This window comes from Lipotes vexillifer, unplaced genomic scaffold (genome assembly GCF_000442215.2).
Source record: "Lipotes vexillifer unplaced genomic scaffold, Lipotes_vexillifer_v1.1 scaffold565, whole genome shotgun sequence".
Lineage (NCBI taxonomy): Eukaryota > Metazoa > Chordata > Mammalia > Artiodactyla > Lipotidae > Lipotes > Lipotes vexillifer.
The window spans coordinates 295,929-315,994 of NW_006771554.1; the positions used below are offsets into that span (position 1 = coordinate 295,929).

At 43.1% G+C, this 20,066-nt stretch overlaps 1 protein-coding gene across 1 annotated transcript; it reads right to left on the reverse strand.

The window, feature by feature from the left end:
• Positions 1 to 12,062: 12,062 nt before the first annotated feature.
• On the reverse strand, positions 12,063 to 13,157 carry LOC103073898 (methylsterol monooxygenase 1-like). Its single transcript, XM_082931152.1, is given in 3 exon segments — positions 12,063 to 12,194; positions 12,196 to 12,348; positions 12,555 to 13,157. Coding segments are annotated over 3 exon segments (888 nt in total).
• Positions 13,158 to 20,066: the final 6,909 nt, after the last annotated feature.

Below are 20,066 nucleotides of genomic sequence, written 5' to 3' on the forward strand. Positions count from 1 at the left end.
CCCCGCCCCCAGCCCCCCCCCCGCCCCGCCGTCCCCTGCATCGGCAGGCGGACTCTCAACCACTGAGCCACCAGGGAAGCCCATCAGATCAGACCTTTCTTTGATCAGAGTCAAGGTCCCTGGAGCAAAAGTCCAATGGCTGAGCTCAGGTAACATGCCCTCCCCTTAGCTAAGGAAGGCAGGCACCCTGACTGACAGCTCCACCAAGACTACTACACAAGACAAGAATTCTAGATCCCTCCACCTCCACTCCCAGCTGCTACCCCTGGGCATCTGAGGCCAGATGCCCTGTTTTCAGGCTGAGATCAACTAAGAGATGTACCTGAAGCTGAACGTTATCATTATACAAACCCAGCACAGTGTATGGCAGCTGGTATGGCAAAATAGTTACGATCCCTCAGCCTTGTAAGTATACAGAGCCCTTTGTAACTGTTGGACTGCTCCTCGCAGGCCCCTAAGACAGAAGAAAGAGTCCGGAGACGGAGACAGGGACAGAGACATCAATGGCTTATTGGGCAGGGGTCTCTTACACAAAGGGTTCCAGAGTGACACCCCACTGTGTGTGGTAGATGGTGGGCAAGACATGGCAGCAGTCTCCCTTTGCAACCTGGGGGAGAAGGAGGGTACTGTTTATAGGGGGAATTGGCACATCAGTTACCAGGGACTAATTAAGCCCTATAATTAAGAGAATTGGATAGTCATGTGAGTGAAGCAGGACCTGGTTGAGCAGGGGATGTAGAGAGAGCAAGAAAACAGCCATCTTGAATGGCCTAACCATACAGTTACTTACCAGCTGTGCATTCTTGGGTAAGTTACTAGATCTCTCTGAGGCTCAGTCTCCTCATCTGTACAATGGGGATAATAACAGTACCAACCTTGATGGATTGTCATGAGAATTAAATGAGATACAGTCAATGTCCAATACTTAGCAGGGTGCCAGGCACATAATAAGTGCTCAATAAATTGTATGTAGTTTTAATAATTATAGCAGGCCTTCAATAAGTATTCATTGTATTTTTTTAGTTCCTCTAAAATCACATCTGAAACTGGAGCATATCAAAATACTTCTCCCAGTTCTCCAATCCTTTGACTTCCACATTTGTGTAGTCTGCCCTTTGTGGCCTCACTTCCCCCCTTACCCAGCTCACCGCCTTACCCTGTTCTTCACTATCATCACGCCCTTGTGTTCACCAACTCCCGTGCCCCCTTCTCTCCCCATCTACTCACCTGCAGAATCCCAACTCTGCTTAAACCTAAATCACCACCTGTCACACCTGTGCCCAGCAATTAACTGGGGCCAGAGAAAAATACAGACCCTCAAATGGGTCCTCCCCATCATGGGGAAATCCCTGGCCAATTCACTCTCACTCACCCAGAGGCTATCTCGAATCTTCTCTCTTCTGCCCTCAACTCCTTACTCTTAACTGATGACCTTCTTATCTTGCTGACAAAAAAAAAAAAAAAAAAAAAAAAAAAAAAAAAAAAAAAAAAAAAAAAAAAAAAAGAAAAAAAAAAAAAGAAAGAAGGAAAGAAAAAGAAAATATAAAGGAAAAGAAACAATAAGAAGAAAACAATCTCATCTTCTCATTGCAAATCAGAGCCTGAGTGTTCTGCGTCTCCTCCTGTTACAAATGCACCTTCTCTGATCCTCCGTAAGGGCAATCCTATAGGTGCAGGTGTATTTCATCCCCTCTCACCTACCTAGAAATTTTGCGTCTGCAGTCATCCCCTCTCCCCTACAAATCGATGCTTTGGTTATTCCTATCAGCATCCACCTATGCTGTACTGCGGTCCATCTTTAGAGTGCTGGGGGGCTTACACAAAATTGTCACCATCATCTAAAAGACTTCAGATGATCTGGCACTTGACTACTTTCCACTCTCCCGTAGCTCACTCTGCTTGAGTCTTACAGGTCTAATCTCCCATTCCTTGAACACAGTTTCTTCCCACTTCTGTGCCTTTGCACTCGCTGTTCCCTCTCCTGGAATGCTCTTTCCCCAATCGTCACATGGCTTACTCTTCACTTTATTCAATAGGTCATATGCTCTAATACCTCCTCAGGCAAGTCTTCCCTGACCACCCTATCTTCTCTGATCCAGCCCCTCCAACCCCACTCTGTTTCCTTATCCTGCTCCAATCTCCTTTATGGCACTTGATGTCATATTACTACTTTGTTTTCTGACTTCCACGTTACTTATAGACTCCATGACAGCAGGGATGCTGATAGTCGTGTCCCTGGCTATATTCCCAGCACCTAGAGCGTATCTAGTACATAGTACATGGTCAATATCTTATGTACTGCACCATCAAATAAACAAAAAGACACCATGGATAACTGGTCTCTATGAACTTGACTCATGCTATGGTTGAATCTTCCTAAACACTCATAAGTTAAGCATGTCCCTTCTCACAAACAGTTATTGTTGAAATACAATTCCTGCCACCATATCAGAAAGATTTCTGATATGGTGGCTCATAAAAATCAAAACCTACATTTATCTGCTAAAAGAAATAGAACCCATATTTATTATGGGTCTACTATGTGCCAAGACTTATGTTGGGGACTGTTACATACATGATCTCATTTAAAACTGTCAAATTTAGGGACTTCCCTGGTGGCACAGTGGCTAAGAATCTGCCTGCCAATGCAGGGGACACAGGTTCGAGCCCTAGGGCAGGAAGATCCCACATGCCGCGGAGCAACTAAGCCCGTGAGCCACAACTACTAAAGCCCGTGGGCCTAGAGCCCGTGCTCCACAACAAGAGAAGCTACCGCAATGAGAAGCCCATGCACCACAATGAAGAGTAGTCCACTTGCTGCAACTAGAGAAAGCCCTCATGCAGCAGCAAAGACCCAATGCAGCCAAAAATAAATACATAAATAAATTTATTAAAAAAAAACAAACTGCCAATTTTCAATGGAGCTCTAGGGTGTCCTTTTATTTATTATTATTTTTATTTCATTTTTGGCTGCGTTGGGTCTTCGTTGCAGTGTGCAGGCTTTTCTCTTGTTGCGGCGAGCGGGGCCTACTCTTCGTTGCAGTGCACAGGCTTCTCATTGCGGTGGCTTCTCTTGTTGCGGAGCACGGGCTTCAGGCACGCAGGCTTCAGTAGTTGTGGCACACAGCCTCAGTAGTTGTGGCTCACAGGCTCTAGAGTGCAGGCTCAGTAGTTGTGGTACACGGGCTTAGTTGCTCCACAGCATGTGGGATCTTCCCGGACCAGGGATCGAACCCCTGTCCCCCGCATTGGCAGGTGGATTCTTAGCTACTGCACCACCAAGGAAGCCCCAGGGTGCCCATTTTACAGATGAGGAAGACTGAGGTTTAGAGATGCAAAGAAACTTGCCACACAGCCTGTTTTGTACCCAAGTCAGTCTGACCTCACAGTACATGACCTTCTCTTTATACTCATCACTGAAAACAATACACCTGGGCATTTCACTCTTTTTGTCAAACACTTGTTAGCTCGGGATTTCATATGAGACTTTGCGCTAAGGTCTTTACATGATTTATCTCCTTCGATCCTCACATTCCTACGAGGTACATACTCTTATTTACCTTTATTATACAAATGAAGAAACTGAGGCACCGAGAGTTAGCCATTTGCCCAGGGTTATTTGGTGGAGTGGTGAAGCCAATATTAAAATCCAATTCTAATTTCAAGACCTGGGTCTCTCCTGCAACATTGCGCTGTCTCCCTTAAGACGTCTCTCTGCCTCAGAAAGAGAAGAAAAATGACTAAACCAGGCGACTAAAGCGTCATTAAGAGAAGTCATGGTGACTTGGTTCTTTCAGTGGGAAGCAAAGGGCAAGAGGCAGACAGCAAGTCTAGCTTCAGCTCTTGCAGGTTGGGGGTTCACATAACGGACGATAACTTAATTTGCGAAGATCGTTCCTCCAGGAACTGGGGGCTTACCTTATGTGTGAGCGGGCTTACCTTATGTGTGAGCGGAAGCGGAGCAGGGCGTGGGAGGTGGAGCCCCTGGTGAGCTGTCAGCTGTCAGCCCCAGCAGGGACCTGCTCCAGCCGCTTGTGTGAGCTCGGAGCCCTCTGCTGGCGTAGGAAATCATCTACCAGCATCCGTAGCTCCGTGTGTGTGCGCGCGCGCGGGCGCGTGTTGCGGCAGGGCATCAGGGGACCGTAGTATTCAGTGTATTCAGTGAGATTTGCAAAATGGCTAGCACACCTAGTAAACAGAACTAATAGCTACCACTTACCAATATAGCATTAGGGTAGGGACAGGCACTGTTTTAAGGATTTTACATTAATTTTATTTACTCTTAGGGACTTTTACATACTACATTTAATTGAACCTTCACCCCAACCCGCTGAAGTCAGCATTATTATTATTATTACTCCCATTTTTCACAAGAGGAAACTGAAGCACAGACAGGTTAAGTCATTTGCTCTATGGCTCTTAAGTGGCAGGTCTGGGGCTTGAACAAGTGGACTCTAACCTTGGCGTCCATGCCCTGGAAACCACCAAATGGCCATTCTTTAGATCCAGAGCGCCCTCCCCGCCCCCCCCCCCCCCCCCCCCCATAGGGACAGGCACTGTTTTAAGGATTTTACATTAATTTTATTTACTCTTAGGGACTTTTACATACTACATTTAATTGAACCTTCACCCCAACCCGCTGAAGTCAGCATTATTATTATTATTACTCCCATTTTTCACAAGAGGAAACTGAAGCACAGACAGGTTAAGTCATTTGCTCTATGGCTCTTAAGTGGCAGGTCTGGGGCTTGAACAAGTGGACTCTCACCTTGGCGTCCATGCCCTGGAAACCCCCAAATGGCCATTCTTTAGATCCAGAGCCCCCCCCCCCCCCCCCCCCCCCACTCCCCGGCAAGTACCCTGTAAATGGCTTCACTGAGAGAGGACACACAGCAATGGCTCAATAATTTCTTAGAAAATGGCAAGCATACTAGGATTTGGTGGTGAATCTGCTGCTTTCTCGACTCAAGCGGGGCGGGGAAGGGGGCGGGGGACTGCTCTTACAGCCCACTACATCCCTCCAAGCCGGAGATGAGCCCCTGGCCAACGCAAAGCTGGGCTCCCTGGATCTAATTCTCCAGCGGGAAGATCTTAGTTACAACAGAAGCAGAGCATCCTAAATAATAATGTGAAATACTTAGCAGCCAGCGAGGCATGACTACTGACAGGATCAGAACAGACAACTCCTGGAGAAGATTCCTAGAGGGTTTCTCTGCCCCTTCCAGGGCCGCTTTGCTTTAACCCTTTAGTTACTGGAATGTGGGGCGGTGAAGCGGTTAGAGGTGGCAGGAGAGGTCAGGGCTGCTGGGGGAGTGGAGAAAACGCTCAGGGGTTTGAGGCATCTACTATTTACCAGCTAATAATGCGTGGGAATTTCACTACTTTAACGATTGCTATGGCTATGCAGGCTGAGTACTGCCATCTTTACCGTGGGTCCTCAGGCAGTTTGCTTGACCTCTCTGAAATGTATTATCCTCATCTGTAAAATAGGGATAATACTAGAAATTGATTCGTGGGGCTGGTGAGGGAGTTATATGAGGTAAAACCAAGTAAAGTTTCTGCTTGTAGCTCTGAGTAGGCGTTCAGTCATCGGGGGTTGTTATTAATGGCCAAACAGATGTGGTGTGTGTGTGTGTGTGTGTGTGTGTGTGTGTGTGTGTGTGTGTGTGTGTGGGGTGTCGGGGGAGAGTGAGGTAGCCTTGCTGACCCAGGGCCCCTTTGACTCATCATCCCTTGTCTTCATCCTCTAATTGCAAGCCCAGCCCTAGAGATCAGAGCCTGGGTGTGGGGTGAGGGTTCCTGTATTTGCCAATGCTTCCTTTGCTCCCTAAACACCTCCATGAGTGTTATTGAAGTGGCCTGGTTTGTCTGGAGCAGGTGCCTGTTTCTTGAGAAGCTGAGGTGGCCATGGTAGAAGAAATGAAGACTCACTCTTGGGACTTCCCTAGAGGTCCAGTGGTTAAGACTCCATGCTTCCACTACAGAGGTCGCAGGTTTGATCCCTGGTCGGGAAGCTAAGATCCCCCATGCCATGGCCAGAAAATTAATCTTGTTAGAGGGCCTGGCCGTGGAGGTCTGGCTGGGGGAGGAGACCATGCGGAGGGGCTCCTGTTTATTGTAGGAAGACTCCCCTACTTGAGAGTTTATCTGTTCTTTCCACAAATATTTGCTGAGTGCTTGGTGTACGCCAGCCACTGGTTGTGTAGTGGTGAGCAAAATAAACGCAGTCTCTGCCCTCTGAGCATTCATAGCCCTGCAGGGGAGATAGACAGCAAACAAACAAGCAAATAACTAGCTAAATTAATTAATTAATTTAAAAATGTGTTATTATAAACAGGGATAAATGTTATAGGAGAATGATTAGGCTCATTTCCCCACATTTCAGCAACTAAAGCAGGAGGACTGCACAGTCATGGAGGTCCTCTCTGAGGAGGTGATGATTATATTGAGACTTGATGGATGAATAGGAGTTTTCCAGGTGAAGGGTGAAGGGGAGAGTGTTCCAGGCAGAAGGGCCAGCCATGTGGGAAGACCTGGAGGTAGGAGAGATCCTGACTTGAACTGGGTTGTTAGATCAAACAAAGGGAAGAGAAGGGCAGGGAGACGCCAGCTAATGCAGGTCTTGTCAGCTCTGCTGTGGAGAGTTACAGTTTTGTTCTACATGCAACAGGAACCCATGAGAGGGTTGGAAGCAGGGGAATGACACGATCCAATTTGAGTTTTGCAAAAAGATCTCTTGGGTGCTGTGATCAGATTGTGTTGAGAATGGCTGGTAGGATTCAAAGATGGAAGCAGGAGGACCAAATGGGATGTGAATATTAAACAGCCTGTGCACTCCTAGGAAAAGACTGATTTTTCTATAGTCCTAGTAATAAATAAACAACAGAACTGGTCTTAAACCTAACAGGTCAAGGGCAACTCACGTCACTGATCCTGCCTCTGAAGCCAACCAATAAGTGACAGTCTGTGCTTTGAAAACCAGCCAATCTGCAGTGGATTCACTGAAAGGAACATGTTTCTAAGGCTGGCATCACCCCCCTCCCACTTTTGGAACCAGTGTAATCCCGAAGCAAACTCTTCCCCAAACCTATGTAAGATTAACCGTTTGCTTTGCTCATGAGGCTATGCTGAGCAGCCGTGTGCTCCTGTACATAAGGAAGCACTAAATCTAGCTGGTTGCCATCCTGAGTGGTGGTCTCATCCTCCAACAGAGCTCTATACAGTCATCCAGGCTGCAGATGATGATGGTTTGTCCTCTTGTCACTGCTGAGGATGCCCTGCTGGGGTTTGTGCTGCTGGCTCTCGCTGGTCCAGTCTTCAATGGCTGACCAATCCTCTTTTGAAGTTCACCCACTTCCACTGGGGATTTTATGTCTTCATTTGGGTGCACGGTCACATCTTGGCCTGGGGGATGGTCCACCCTTTCCAGGCTATGTATGAGTCAGGGTCTATCTAGTCAGGGGTTAGAAACCACACCAGTTATTTAAAAGAGATCAATCAATATAAAACATTGTTAACTAGGTATAAAGTTGTTAAGTAGATAACTAAAAAAGGATCAAAAGAACTCGAAGTTCTCACAGAGGCAGTGACTGCAGGAAGCATCTACCACCTCTAAGGCTCAAGGAACAAAGGAAAGACATTGGCGTTATTAAAACTTAGACGTGGTTTCAGAAACCTCTGAGGAGGGGTTCCTGGCCAGCTTGTGCTGGTGACTGAGCTCAGAGGAGGGGCTATGAGTATGGGATGCAGACCTTTGACGACGGGGTGCTGCACAGCAGGTGCTGGTGTCTGCAGGGTCATAAGAAGCCTTCTGTAAGTGTTTAAAAACCTGCAAACTGGATTCAACTGGTGTTACAGGAAGAAATGGCCACTGCCAAGGTCAATGAGTGATGCTGGGGTGATGTTCACAGGAATCCCACGAAAGACGATGGGAGGGCTTCCCTGGTGGCGCAGTGGTTAAGAATCCGCCTGCCAATGCAGGGGACACGGGTTCAAGCCCTGGCCTGGAAAGATCCCACATGCCACGGAGCAACTAAGCCCGTGCACGACAACTACTGAGCCTGCGTTCTAGAGCCCGTGAGCCACAACTACTGAAACCCGCATGCCTAGAGCCCGTGCTCCGCAGCTAGAGTAGCCACCACTATCCACAACTAGAGAAAGCCCGCACGCAGCAACGAAGACCCAACGCAGCCAAAAATAAATAAATAAATAAAATAAATTTTTTTAAAAATGGGGAAGGGCTTCCCTGGTGGCGCAGTGGTTGAGAGTCCGCCTGCCGATGCAGGGGACGCAGGGTTGTGCCTTGGTCCGGGAAGATCCCACATGCCGCGGAGCGGCTGGGCCCGTGAGCCACGGCCGCTGAGCCTGCGCATCCGGAGCCTGTGCTCCGCAACGGGAGAGGCCACAACGGTGAGAGGCCCGCGTACCGCAAAAAAAATGGTGAAGAGCAGGTCCTTTTCCTCTTCCAGGCTTGCAGCTCCTGTGAGTACTCCCCCTTCCCCTTAGCAGAGACTAGAAGGGGGCTGCTGGCAAAGCCGCAGTGCAGTTCTCAGAATCCCAGCGACAGCACCACAAAGCAGCGAGTGGAAATGTGGGTTTCAGCTGAGAGACAATAGCTTGATAACTGAATAGGTGACATTCTATATCTCTGTTTCTAGCCCGTGTTTTGGTTTGTCTTATCATTTACTTACCAGAGGGCAGCCTTATTTCTAAGATTTGGGGAAGTCACCTCATATTTCTCTCCGGTTGTCCCCACTCCGGTGGTGGGCACAGGTGCACCCACAGGTTAGCTGATTCCCAGCAAAGTGTGATGCCTCCAGTGAATGAAGGAACAGAGGAAGTGGTAGGATGTGGCGAGAGTTCAGCCCGAATGGTTCTAATCCTTGGAAGTGGCCTTTGTGCTGGCATTGAATGACATGTGACAAGTGGCATTCCAACGGATTTGACGCAAGAGACCCTGTAAGGCCCACTCTACAGAAGAAAGCGAGGTTCAGAGCATCCATTTCTTTTTTTTTTTTTTTTTTTGCGGTACGAGGTTCTCTCACTGCTGTGGCCTCTCCCGCTGCGGAGCACAGGCTCCAGATGCACAGGCTCAGCGGCCATGGCTCACGGGCCCAGCCACTCCGCGGCATGTGGGATCTTCCCGGACTGGGGCACGAACCCGTGTCCCCTGCATCGGCAGGCGGACTCTCAACCACTGCGCCACCAGGGAAGCCCCAGAGCATCCATTTCTTGAGTCAGAAAGAACTCCATCTGTCTGACTGCCGAGCCTAGGAGCCTAAACCACTGCCTTGTGAATAGAGCTTGTAATTTCTTCAGTTTTATCATCCTATAAAACGGGGATAATGACATCTGCCTTTCAGGGTGGTGGTGAGGGTTAACTGGCTTCACGTATTAAATAAAAACATAAAAAGCCATTTTGGGAGACAGATGCTGGGCAGATTCCCACTCCCACTCACCAGCCTGCCAATTTGTAGTTCAAGTTCGTGCCTCGGCTAAGTTACAAAGCAGTCCTTGTCGTGGATCTGGGCGTGGGAGAGGTGGCAGTGTTCTCACCTGGTTGAAACCAAGAATGTAAAATCCTTGAATGCCGCTGTCTCAGCAAATACTAACAGGGATAATAATAATAATGGTAACATGCTTCCATTTAATGAGGGCCTACTATATATGTGCCAGGTATTTTACATTTATTATACTGCTTTGTATATTCATCCAACAGGTATTTAGCTCACTACATACCAGGCATCTTGTTATGTTAACTCTAATCATCACAATGAAATGGAGTGGTAGGTATTATTATTCCTGGTTAATAGGTGATGAAACAGAGTTAAGAAAGCAAATAGAACCAGACTATAGGAAAAGTATCATGAAAAGCTTGGTCACATGAGAGAGCTTATCACATCAATGTTTTTAAAAAGCACCCCAAAGTTCTGTAAATGAAAAAGTTTTTTCTTTTGAAAATAAAACTAATAATTCTTTTAAAAATAAAAATTTCAATAGATGGGTTGAAGGGCAAAATAGTTTGAAGAGTTAGTTAGTGAACCAGAAGGTCAAGCTAAGGAAGTCTCCCAAAATGCAGTGCAAAAGAAGAAATACATGGGAGGTGTGAACAAAGTATTAAGAAAGAGATGCACAAGTTCACTGTCTGCTTAACGTGAGTTACAGAATGAAAGAAGAAAGTGAAGGAAGGAGAGAATCCCTGAAGCAAGGCAATAATTCAAGCCATTTTCTTAAAACTTAAATACATGAGCTCTTATATTGAGAGGACCTAGTTTAGGTCCTCTGCAGTTCACAGGAATTGTGTCCTGTAATTTATAAGAAGACTGTCAAAGGCCTACAACTAATTACATCGTGATGAAATTTCAGGACACCAAGGATAAAAAGGAAGTGAAATAAAATTATCTAGGGTGGAATGAGAATACAATAATCAGTCTTCTCATCTGCAACTTTGTAAGCAAGAAAACGACAGAATGATATCTCCAAACTTCTCTGGTCAAATACTTGTGAATTTAGGAATCTTTACCCAGCCAAGCTATCAAGCAAACATAAGGGCATCATAAAGACATTTTAAGACACAAGCAGACTAAAAAAGTTTGCAACTCACAGTCCATACAGAACAGCATTTCTCAACAGGGTCCTGCTGGCATTTTGGGTGGAATTGTTCATTGTGTAATACGGATCCACACACTGCAGGTTGCTTAGTGTCTTTCACTGCTGTCCACTAAATGCCAGTAGCATTCCTTCTCAATCACTATGACAATACAAAACACCCCTACATTGGGAAGGGGTGCAGGACAGCCTCTGGTTGAGAACCCACTAGTGTAGAAGATATACTCCAACAAAGAGAAAATAAATTTAGGAAGAAAATGTGTGATATAAGAAGCAAGGAAACCAGAAAGGTTTATTTATTTATTTATTTATTTAATCAAACAAAATCAGTTGTTTCAATAGCGCCAAGTGCAAATACGGCAAGCCAGTACACAAAGTTTCAAGATACAGCTTTAAGTATAATGAAAACTTGATGTGCAAAAATGAAAGGGTAAGTAGCAGAAATAAAGCCCAGTGTTTAAAAAATTCAAGTAACCTGAAAACCTTTAGACTAAAATAGTCTTTCATCAATTCAGAAATGCCTTAATCTATAGATAAGAGTAGTACATTGTAATCAAAAAGGACTTCTCAAAGAAAGAGAATCACCCCAAACTGGTCAGCTCCAGATAAGAGTAGAAATTCCCGGTGCTGGCTGTTTCAGAGTCAGCACTCACTCACACTATACAGATTGATGTGGTTCAACCCATGGCATTTGATCTTTAAGCAAATTCCAAAGAAGTGTTTCAAGTTCAATGCTACTAAGAGTTCTTGAAATGGCCACTATATATTTAAAAGGTTTGAAGAGGGCTTCCCTGGTGGCACAGTGGTTAAGAATCTGCCTGCCAGTGCAGGGGACACGGGTTCGAGCCCTGGTCTGGGGAGATCCCACATGTCATGGAGCAACTAAGCCTGTGCACCACAACTACTGAGCCTGCGCTCTAGAGCCCGCGAGCCACAACTACTGAGCCCATGTGTTACAGCTACTGAAACCCGCACGCCTAGAGCCCATGTTCCGAAACAAAGAGAAGCCACCACAATGAGAAACCCGTGCACCACAACAAAGAGTAGACCCCGCTCACTGCAACTAGAGAAAGCCCACTCGCTCAGCAACAAAGACCCAATGCAGCCAAAAATAAATAAATAAAAATAAATTTTAAAAATAAAATAAAATAAAAGGTTTGAAGACCAATTTCAGCTTCAGGTCTATAGTACAACTTGGGGAAAAGACCTACATTAATACTCCTTCCATTACTTAAATCCTTTTTGTGAGGTTAGCAACATGGCCTTTAAAGCTTCCTCAGGCAAACTGTACTTAAACATATAAAAGTTCCCACTAGGAAGATAATTAAAAGTTGTTAATGTTCTTTTTATCACTTAGCAACCAAGACATGTTTATTTCTACTCCCCAGAAGCAATGTTAGCTACTAGCTTCAATTCAGGAAATGTGTATCTTCAGGAAGGTTTATGTGAGATGTTTATTCAGTCTTTTTCTCAACCTTCATCTTCTCATTGTAGGCAGTAAATTGAGAGTCTGTTCCAAAAAGTCTATCCCACCATGTAAATGTCGAAACATAGTTTCCAATGAAGTTCATGTGGTGGAAATTGTGACTGCCGAGAACCAGCATAGAAAGGAATGAGATTTAAAGGGTTGAGAGGAATGTCATAACCACTATGGACATCAACAGTTTCTATCAAACGAATGGTCACCCAGGCCCAAGGAAGAATAACATGATCACATAAAAGCATGATTCCAGGGCTTCCCTGGTGGTGCAGTGGTTGAGAGTCCGCCTGCCGATGCAGGGGACACGGGTTTGTGCCCCGGTCCGGGAAGATCCCACATGCCGCCGAGGGGCTGGGCCCATGAGCCATGGCCGCTGAGCCTGCGTGTCCGGAGCCTGTGCTCCGTAACGGGTGAGGCCACAACAGTGACAGGCCCGCGTACCGCAAAAAAACAAAAAACAAAAAACATGATTCCAATGAAAAAATCCAGTTCCAAGAATTAGGGTTTCCAGAGGATGTGCATATACAGCTTCCATTCCAAATGGAGTCTGAAACTCATGATGAATTTTATGAATATGATTATATATTGTTTTGTGGTGTAAGAGCCTATGCAGGAAGTGGTGCCATGTATCCTCAATCACTGCACAGCCAAAGCATCTTGCCAAAAGCATGTACCATCTTGGCATTGTTTCCCAATCATAAGGAGTATTGAAATACTCTGTAAAATAATAGGTTCCACAAATCAAAGGAAGCTGGATACAAAAGTGATTAAAGAGAAGCACTTTAAAACATTTCCATTGATTTCCCCACGTTTCTGGTTTATCCTTTTGAATTTTGTACTTTTTCATGTAAGGTATAAATAGAAACAAAAATGCAGGTAAACAGAACAAGAAATAAAGGACGTCATGAACTATGAGGGATCCCCATGTTGCCATCTGGAACTTTGTATAATTATTCAACATAGAGTTCCAAGCATTTTTAAATGGTTCCTGCAGAGGATTCTCAGGTAAAAGTGAATCCACTGCCAAGGATGCTGAACTAAAGATGCTGATACTTTCATTTGTTGCCATTTTTCAAATCTCTGCAGACAGCCTTATAATTCTGCACACCGCTGGGAAAGGTTTATTTTTAAGTCTAAATAAATATCTTTACTTATAATAATTAACTAAAAGCTAAGATGATAACATGGGGTTGGGAGGTATGAAATCTGGGAAGGAGGTAGGAGAGAAAAGTAAAAGCTTGCTAAGATTCTCATTTTATTTAGTGGGAAGATACAGATGTTAATTAACTCTAGATGTTGATTAAGAATATGCTTAACTATGTGTGTCGAAGATATAAAGATAATAGGAACAGAATATATATTTTCCAAGTCATCAGAAGAAAAATTAATTGAGGACAAACAAAATGCTATCAACTAACCAAAAAGCAGGGGTGAAAGAGAAGCATGAAAACAGCATATGCGATAGAAAATCCATGGTAAATTGGTAGAACACGTGCAAATATATCAATAACCATAATAAATGTAAATCTATTACATTCCCTGTTAACAGACAAAGACTCTTGAATTGAGTTTAAAAAGTCAAACTGTCAAACTGTGTGATGTTTTATAAGAGACAGCAAAAACAGGGCAGTATAGAAAAACTGAAAATACTGAGATGGAAAAAGGTATTCCAGGCAAATGCCAGCAAAGGGAAAGCATCAATTTTAGCATTAGGCAAGATGGATTTCAAGGCAAAAATAATCAGTATGATTTGAAAAGACAAAAATAGATATTGATGAAATATTTAATCTACCAATAAGTTCAGTTTTTGTGCTTATATGCGCCTAGTAACATAGAATTGAGATATATAATACTAAACCTGATAGAATTACAAGAAAAAACAACAAATCCACAGTTTTGTGAGAAACTTTCACTTACCTGTTAGAAATCCACAGAACGAGTAGTCAAAAAATCAAGTAAGGTGTTACCGTGATTAACAAGATGTATAGAATAGATTTATATGGAGATACGTTTTCCCTGTTCACACACACGTGATAACTTTTACAAAAATTGTCCTTATTTGAAATAATAGTTTTTTTTCCTTTTAATCCCCCTTCTCACTTTTCTCCTATTTTCATATTTTCTTTCCTCCCTTCCTGTTTGTCTCTCCATCTGTATCATCTGCTTTTCCTCCTCCCAGGTAGCCTTGCTAGCAGATGGATTATATTCTTCTATATTTTTTCATGCTCATAAACTCAGATGCAAATGTATATACCTATGTAGATTTCTGTCCGTATCTCTTACAGAAATAGAAGCGCAGTTTATAGTACATTTCTCTGCATCTTGCAGAGATGAAAGATAAAAGTTCCCTCAAGTCACTAGATAGAGGTTTAAGAAATTCTTTTTTAATGGCTGTGTGACATGTCATGATATAAATGTACCACAAAGTATTCAACTATTCTTCTGAGCATACACTTTGTTTTTAGGGTTTTACTGCAATCATGTTGATTGTTGATGTGAATAACCACAGCCACATATATTCTGGTGCTTTTATTTCAATGGGATGGATTCCCGGGCATGAGATTGCTGGGTCAAAGAGTATGTGGAGTTGTTTTACTTTGATACACATTTTGCCAGATTGCTCTCCAACAAGGTCATTGCTACTGGAATGTGGTGAAGAGAGTCCCTTCCAGCTTGTAGTAGGTGTTATCACGCTCCCGATTGATTTGCTAGTGTGATGTGAGTAAAGTGATATCTCATTGTTATGTAATTTGCATTTCCCTGACTCCTAGGGAAGTTGAACATCTTTTTAGGTTTATTCACCATTTGGATTTGTTCTTCTATGAATAGTCTAGTGATAGCATCTAGCCAGTTTAATGCTGATACTAATTTGCAGATGCTCTTTGTATATATAGATATTAACCCTTTATCTGCCATCTGCATTGCAGATGGGTCACAAGATCTGATTGAGGGCTAAGTAGGTATAGTGTTACAGGTGTTCTAGGATTTTAATGGTTTGATTTTTTAGATTTGTCTTTAACTCATTTGGAAGTTACTTTTGTTTAAACGATGTGAAATAGGGTTCTGATTTTATTTCTTCAATCTCTACACTATCCACTATACTATACACTAGCTGCGTGTGACAATTACGTTATTTGAAATGTGACTGGTCTGAATTGAAATGGGCTGTAAGTTTAAAATATACACCGGATTTCCAAGACTTGATATAAGAAAAACTAATGAAAAATGTCTCTTTAATAACTTTTATATTGATTACATGTTGAAATCATAATATTTTGGATATATTGGATTACATAAAGTATTAAAATTAACTTCATATATTTCTTGGTTACTTTTTAACCTGGCTCAGAGAAAAATTTTAATTACATACACAGCTTACATTATATTCCCATTGCACAGCACTATTCCAGATCATCGGTCATGCCAGAACTATTTTTTAAATATTTTTGTTCTCTTTCACTTATCTTTTATCTGCCTCCTGAGAGGTGTATCTATTTTATTGCTTATAGTAGACATCTGTCTGATTCATCACTTCCCATCATCTTTTGAATAGCCCTTTTATATTTGGAGAAATTATTCATCAGAACTCAAATTCCCAGCCTCCCTCACCATTAGGATGTGTGTATTTGACCTTCATGGAATGAATGGGAAGTGAGCTACACGGGGAAGCAGGTTCTACGTGGAGTTTCCATTTCCATGGGTCCAGATGGCACAGGCAATGAGCTTTGACAGTGCAGCCCCAACAGTAGTTTCAAGGTCAAGGTCCTGGCTTTGGGAGGGTGGTGACAGCAGCAGCAGTTTCCTCATCGGGCAGAACTGGGTAAGGTTTTGGGGCATTAACCTTCAGTCTGGCTTTTCAGCCAGACAATGACATTGCGAGCTACTTGATATCTCTTTAAACAACTTGCTTGCTCCTTAATCATCAGAATCAGCTTCTTTTGCAATACAGAACTCACTATAGAACCCTGACTGGTATACTGGGATGGTTTTCCTCCAAGAAGAGATTTGGGATTTATTTTTTCTTATTATTTAAAAAAAAATCTTCCATCTTAATGATTTCTCTCTTCTTACTTTTTTTTCAGCGTATTTTCTTGTTCTTTTTCTATTTCTCAAGGAGACTATTGTCTAGCCTGGGTTCCCCAGAAAATAGAGCCTGTGTCAAAAGTTTCCGTGCTCGCACTTCACTGGGTTTGTGGAACAACAGAAACCAGGTTGAAGGAAAAAGTGAGGCAGGGAGGGAAGGGAGCAAAGGTAAGAGGCTGCACTCCTGAGAGGCTCACAGTTCTGTAACCAGTGTGGCTAATTCCTTGGGCTCACAGTACCTCCTCAGAGAGGTTGTATGAACTCCTCTGTCTTAGAGCATCCTTCAGGAGGAGAAGGTGAGCAGAATTTATCCATTGGGTCCTTCCTGTCCCCCATCTCCTATGGTTCAAAGTCTGCCCCACAGGGCATTAACCTGATGCATCCAGGCAGTATTACCTGGCCTCTGGGGAAGCCAGAGCCTCCTGGACCAATCTGGCCACTGCATATAGTGGTCTGTCTCTCCCTTTCTGTCTGTGCTACTGTGGGGCTCCTCAGTCTGTAGTGCAGTCGATGGCAGAGGCCATGACCTGGCTAAATGACCAGAGAATAGCTTGCTGTCCCCCTTAGAGCCTCTCCATCTAGGAGTCAAGGCAAATGATTTAGGGGTGAGGTTGGTGAGTAGTGGGGTTGAGGGGGGAATGCCACAGAGATCTGTGGTGGTGCATAACCTAAGGCTAGGAATTCTACCCCTTGCACCATTCAGATCTTCTTTCACCCTCTTGTGACCTATGGAGCACATACGAGAACAAGATACCCTCATTTCTTCTCTAAGAGGGAAGATACAAGTCAGTCTTTCAAGGTGGTAGCTGTTCACTGAAGCAGGGCAGTGCCTGGGGACAGAGAGGGTAAGGGGGTGACAGGTGGGGAAGAGAAGTGCGGTGTAGGGTGTGGCTATGGATCTGAGCAATGCTTAAATTGAATCACATAAAGTATCAAGTTCTTTCCATTTATTGATGAAGTTACTTAAGGCTAAAAAATTTCCTTTGAAATTTTTTCTATCTCCCATAAATTTTCCAATGAAGAATTCTCCATTTCTTTGTTTTCTAGATAATTTGTAATTTCATTTTTCTTTCCTTTGATTCAAGTGTTCCCAGTGTGTTTCTTAGACTTAATTTCTATGTAGTTAGCATATTTTGGTGACTTTAAAAACTGTTTACTTCATCTTTATTGAATGATGAGCAGAGATGATAGCCTATGAAATATCTAATTTATTGAATTTTTCAAGATTTTCCTTATAGCCAAGTGGATGATAAATTTTAGTAAATGCTCATGTATGTATAAAAATGTACACTCTGTATTTGAAGAAACACTTATTTGAGTTTGTAGATTGCCCTTATTCTTAAGTGATACATGCTTACGAGTGAAGGGTTATAATATTGGTAACTTATTTTCAAATGATTCAGAAAAAAATGTGTATATATGTATAAAAAGAGAGAGAGAAATAAAGCAAATACGGCAAAATCATAACAACTGGTGAATCTAAATGGTTCGTATAGAGATGTTTATTGTAGCATTCTTCTGCCTTTTCTGGGGATTTGAAATTTTACAATATATAAAGGTGAAAATAAAATCCCTTTACTCTATTTTTAATAGGTGTCTCAGTGGGACCAAAATTAGACTTGAATATTCCATCTGCTATCTTTCCCTGGGACCTCTTCATTATTTTAAATCTTTTATTTGTTTTTGTAATAAGTTATTTAAATCTATAATTCTTCCTTTGAATTTTTGTTTGGTCACACTTCAAAGATTTTTATATTTTGTGTTCTCATTGTTATTCATTAAAATAATTTATAATTTTTATTCTGATTTTCTCTCAAACCCGATGGTAGCTAAAAGAGTGAATTTTGGATATTCATGTCTATAGGGATCTTGGTGGTGGTGAGGTTTTTGTTTTTTCTTTGGCTATTCTGGTTGATGTGTTCTGGTTTTATTGCACTATAGTCTGTGAAATGGCCTATAGTATTTCTGCCTTTTGACTACAGTAAGTTCCCTACATACGAATGAGTTCCATTCTGAGAGCAAGTTCATAAGTCTAATTTGTTCGTAAGTCCAGCAAAGTTAGCTTACGTACCCAACTAACACAATTGGCTATACAGCACTGTAATGTAATAGGTTTATAATACTTTTCACACAAATAGTACATAAAAAACAAACACAAAAAATAAAACATTTTTAATCTTACAGTACAGTACCTTGAAAAGTACAGTAGTACAGCACAAAAGCTGGCATACAGGGGCTGGCATCAAGTGAACAGGCAAGAAGAGTTACTGAGGAGGGTGAGCTGCAATTTCACTCACACCTGATGCTGATGGAACGCACATTCACATCTTTGAAAGTTCTCAACTTGAAGGTTCGTATGTAGGGGACTTACTGTATATGGAAGTATCCTCTGAATTCTGGGGAAATGGTTGTTTGAATACATCCTTGCTGCCCTCATCTTTCAATTTAAAACCAGCTACTGAACATTTTTTGAGGCCAGCAGCTTTTTTGTTTTTGAGGCCAGCATTTTTTGAGGTTTTAGGGTGATCTCTGGGGGCTAGTCTGAGTTCAGTGAAAGCCGGGCCACCAGAGGCCCAGGCCCCAGTAGTGACGGTCAGAAGGAAAGAGGTAACATCTGGGAACACCTGACTTATGCAAATCCAAGAACTTCCTGAGGGAGCTGTGGGCCTGACCCTGTGAGTATTCTTCAGCCTCACTGCTCCAGTGCTCAGAAAGCTGAGGGGGAGTAAATCGGTGTGCTCAATCCTTTCTACCCTGGGAAAACGCCAGCTGAGGAGATGAAGGAGCAGAGGGAGTCCTTCTGGGACCAGCGACCCCCCCCCAGCCGGAGCACTGCTGACCCAGAAGAGCAAAGACTGCTGGGAAGTCCATGACTCAAGAGCCTGACCTGCCGCAGATCCCCAGCAGCTGAACACGCACCCCAGGGAGTCAGTGAAGGAAAATACCAACGTACCTGTGGGGTCTTCGAAATGAGAAAGAGAGAGAACTGGTGTATCACAGAGAACAGCCAGTACAAACCTACAGGAGAAGAGATAAGGTAATCTCAACAGAAACTGACTATGAAAATGACACCCGAAGGAGCCACAGATACAGTGTGACACGCACGCACACACACACACACACACACACACTCATGTTCTGGATCGAAGGAAAATCTCATATTCAGACTAAACATTTCAGGAGATGAATCAAAGGAGAGGAAGATTACTGGTGCAACTGGATGTGGAATATACCAAATGGAGAAATAAAACACATATCAAAAATTTAAAGAGATGGAAATGATGAGGTGAAATCAGAGAGGTTGCGGGGATGATGGAGGCAGCCAAATACCTGTCTATTTGAATTATTCAATATTGGAATTATTATTATTGGAAAAACGGAAATTCATCAAATGGAGGAAGTGGAAGGCAGGCAATAACAAAACAAAACAATGGAGGAAATTTTCCCTGAAATTTTTCCAACAAAGACCTGATCAGAAGATTTTAAGGGGTCACTGAATTCCAAACAGAGCTTCCCCCACCCCCCGCACACACACACACAAGACGAACACCAAGTATACATATGAAGCTTACCAACCTCCAGAGAGGGAAAATAACTAACTTACAATGAAAATCAATGAGGCTGGCACTGGACTTCTCATCTGCAATACTGGAAGTAAATGATGATGTAATAATATCTACAGACTTTTGAGGGGAAAAGGGAATCCTAAAGGAAGACTAATAATAATATGGGACTATAAATACTGAAGGATCTCAGCCTGGTATTTGGGGAGGGGCAGGTGGAGAGGAAAAGAGTTAAAGCATTTAAATCTCTTTGGGGCTTGGGGAGCATGATGTAAAAGAATTACAATCGGTCATCCTTTTTTTTTTTTTTTTTTTTTTTTTTTTTTTTTTTT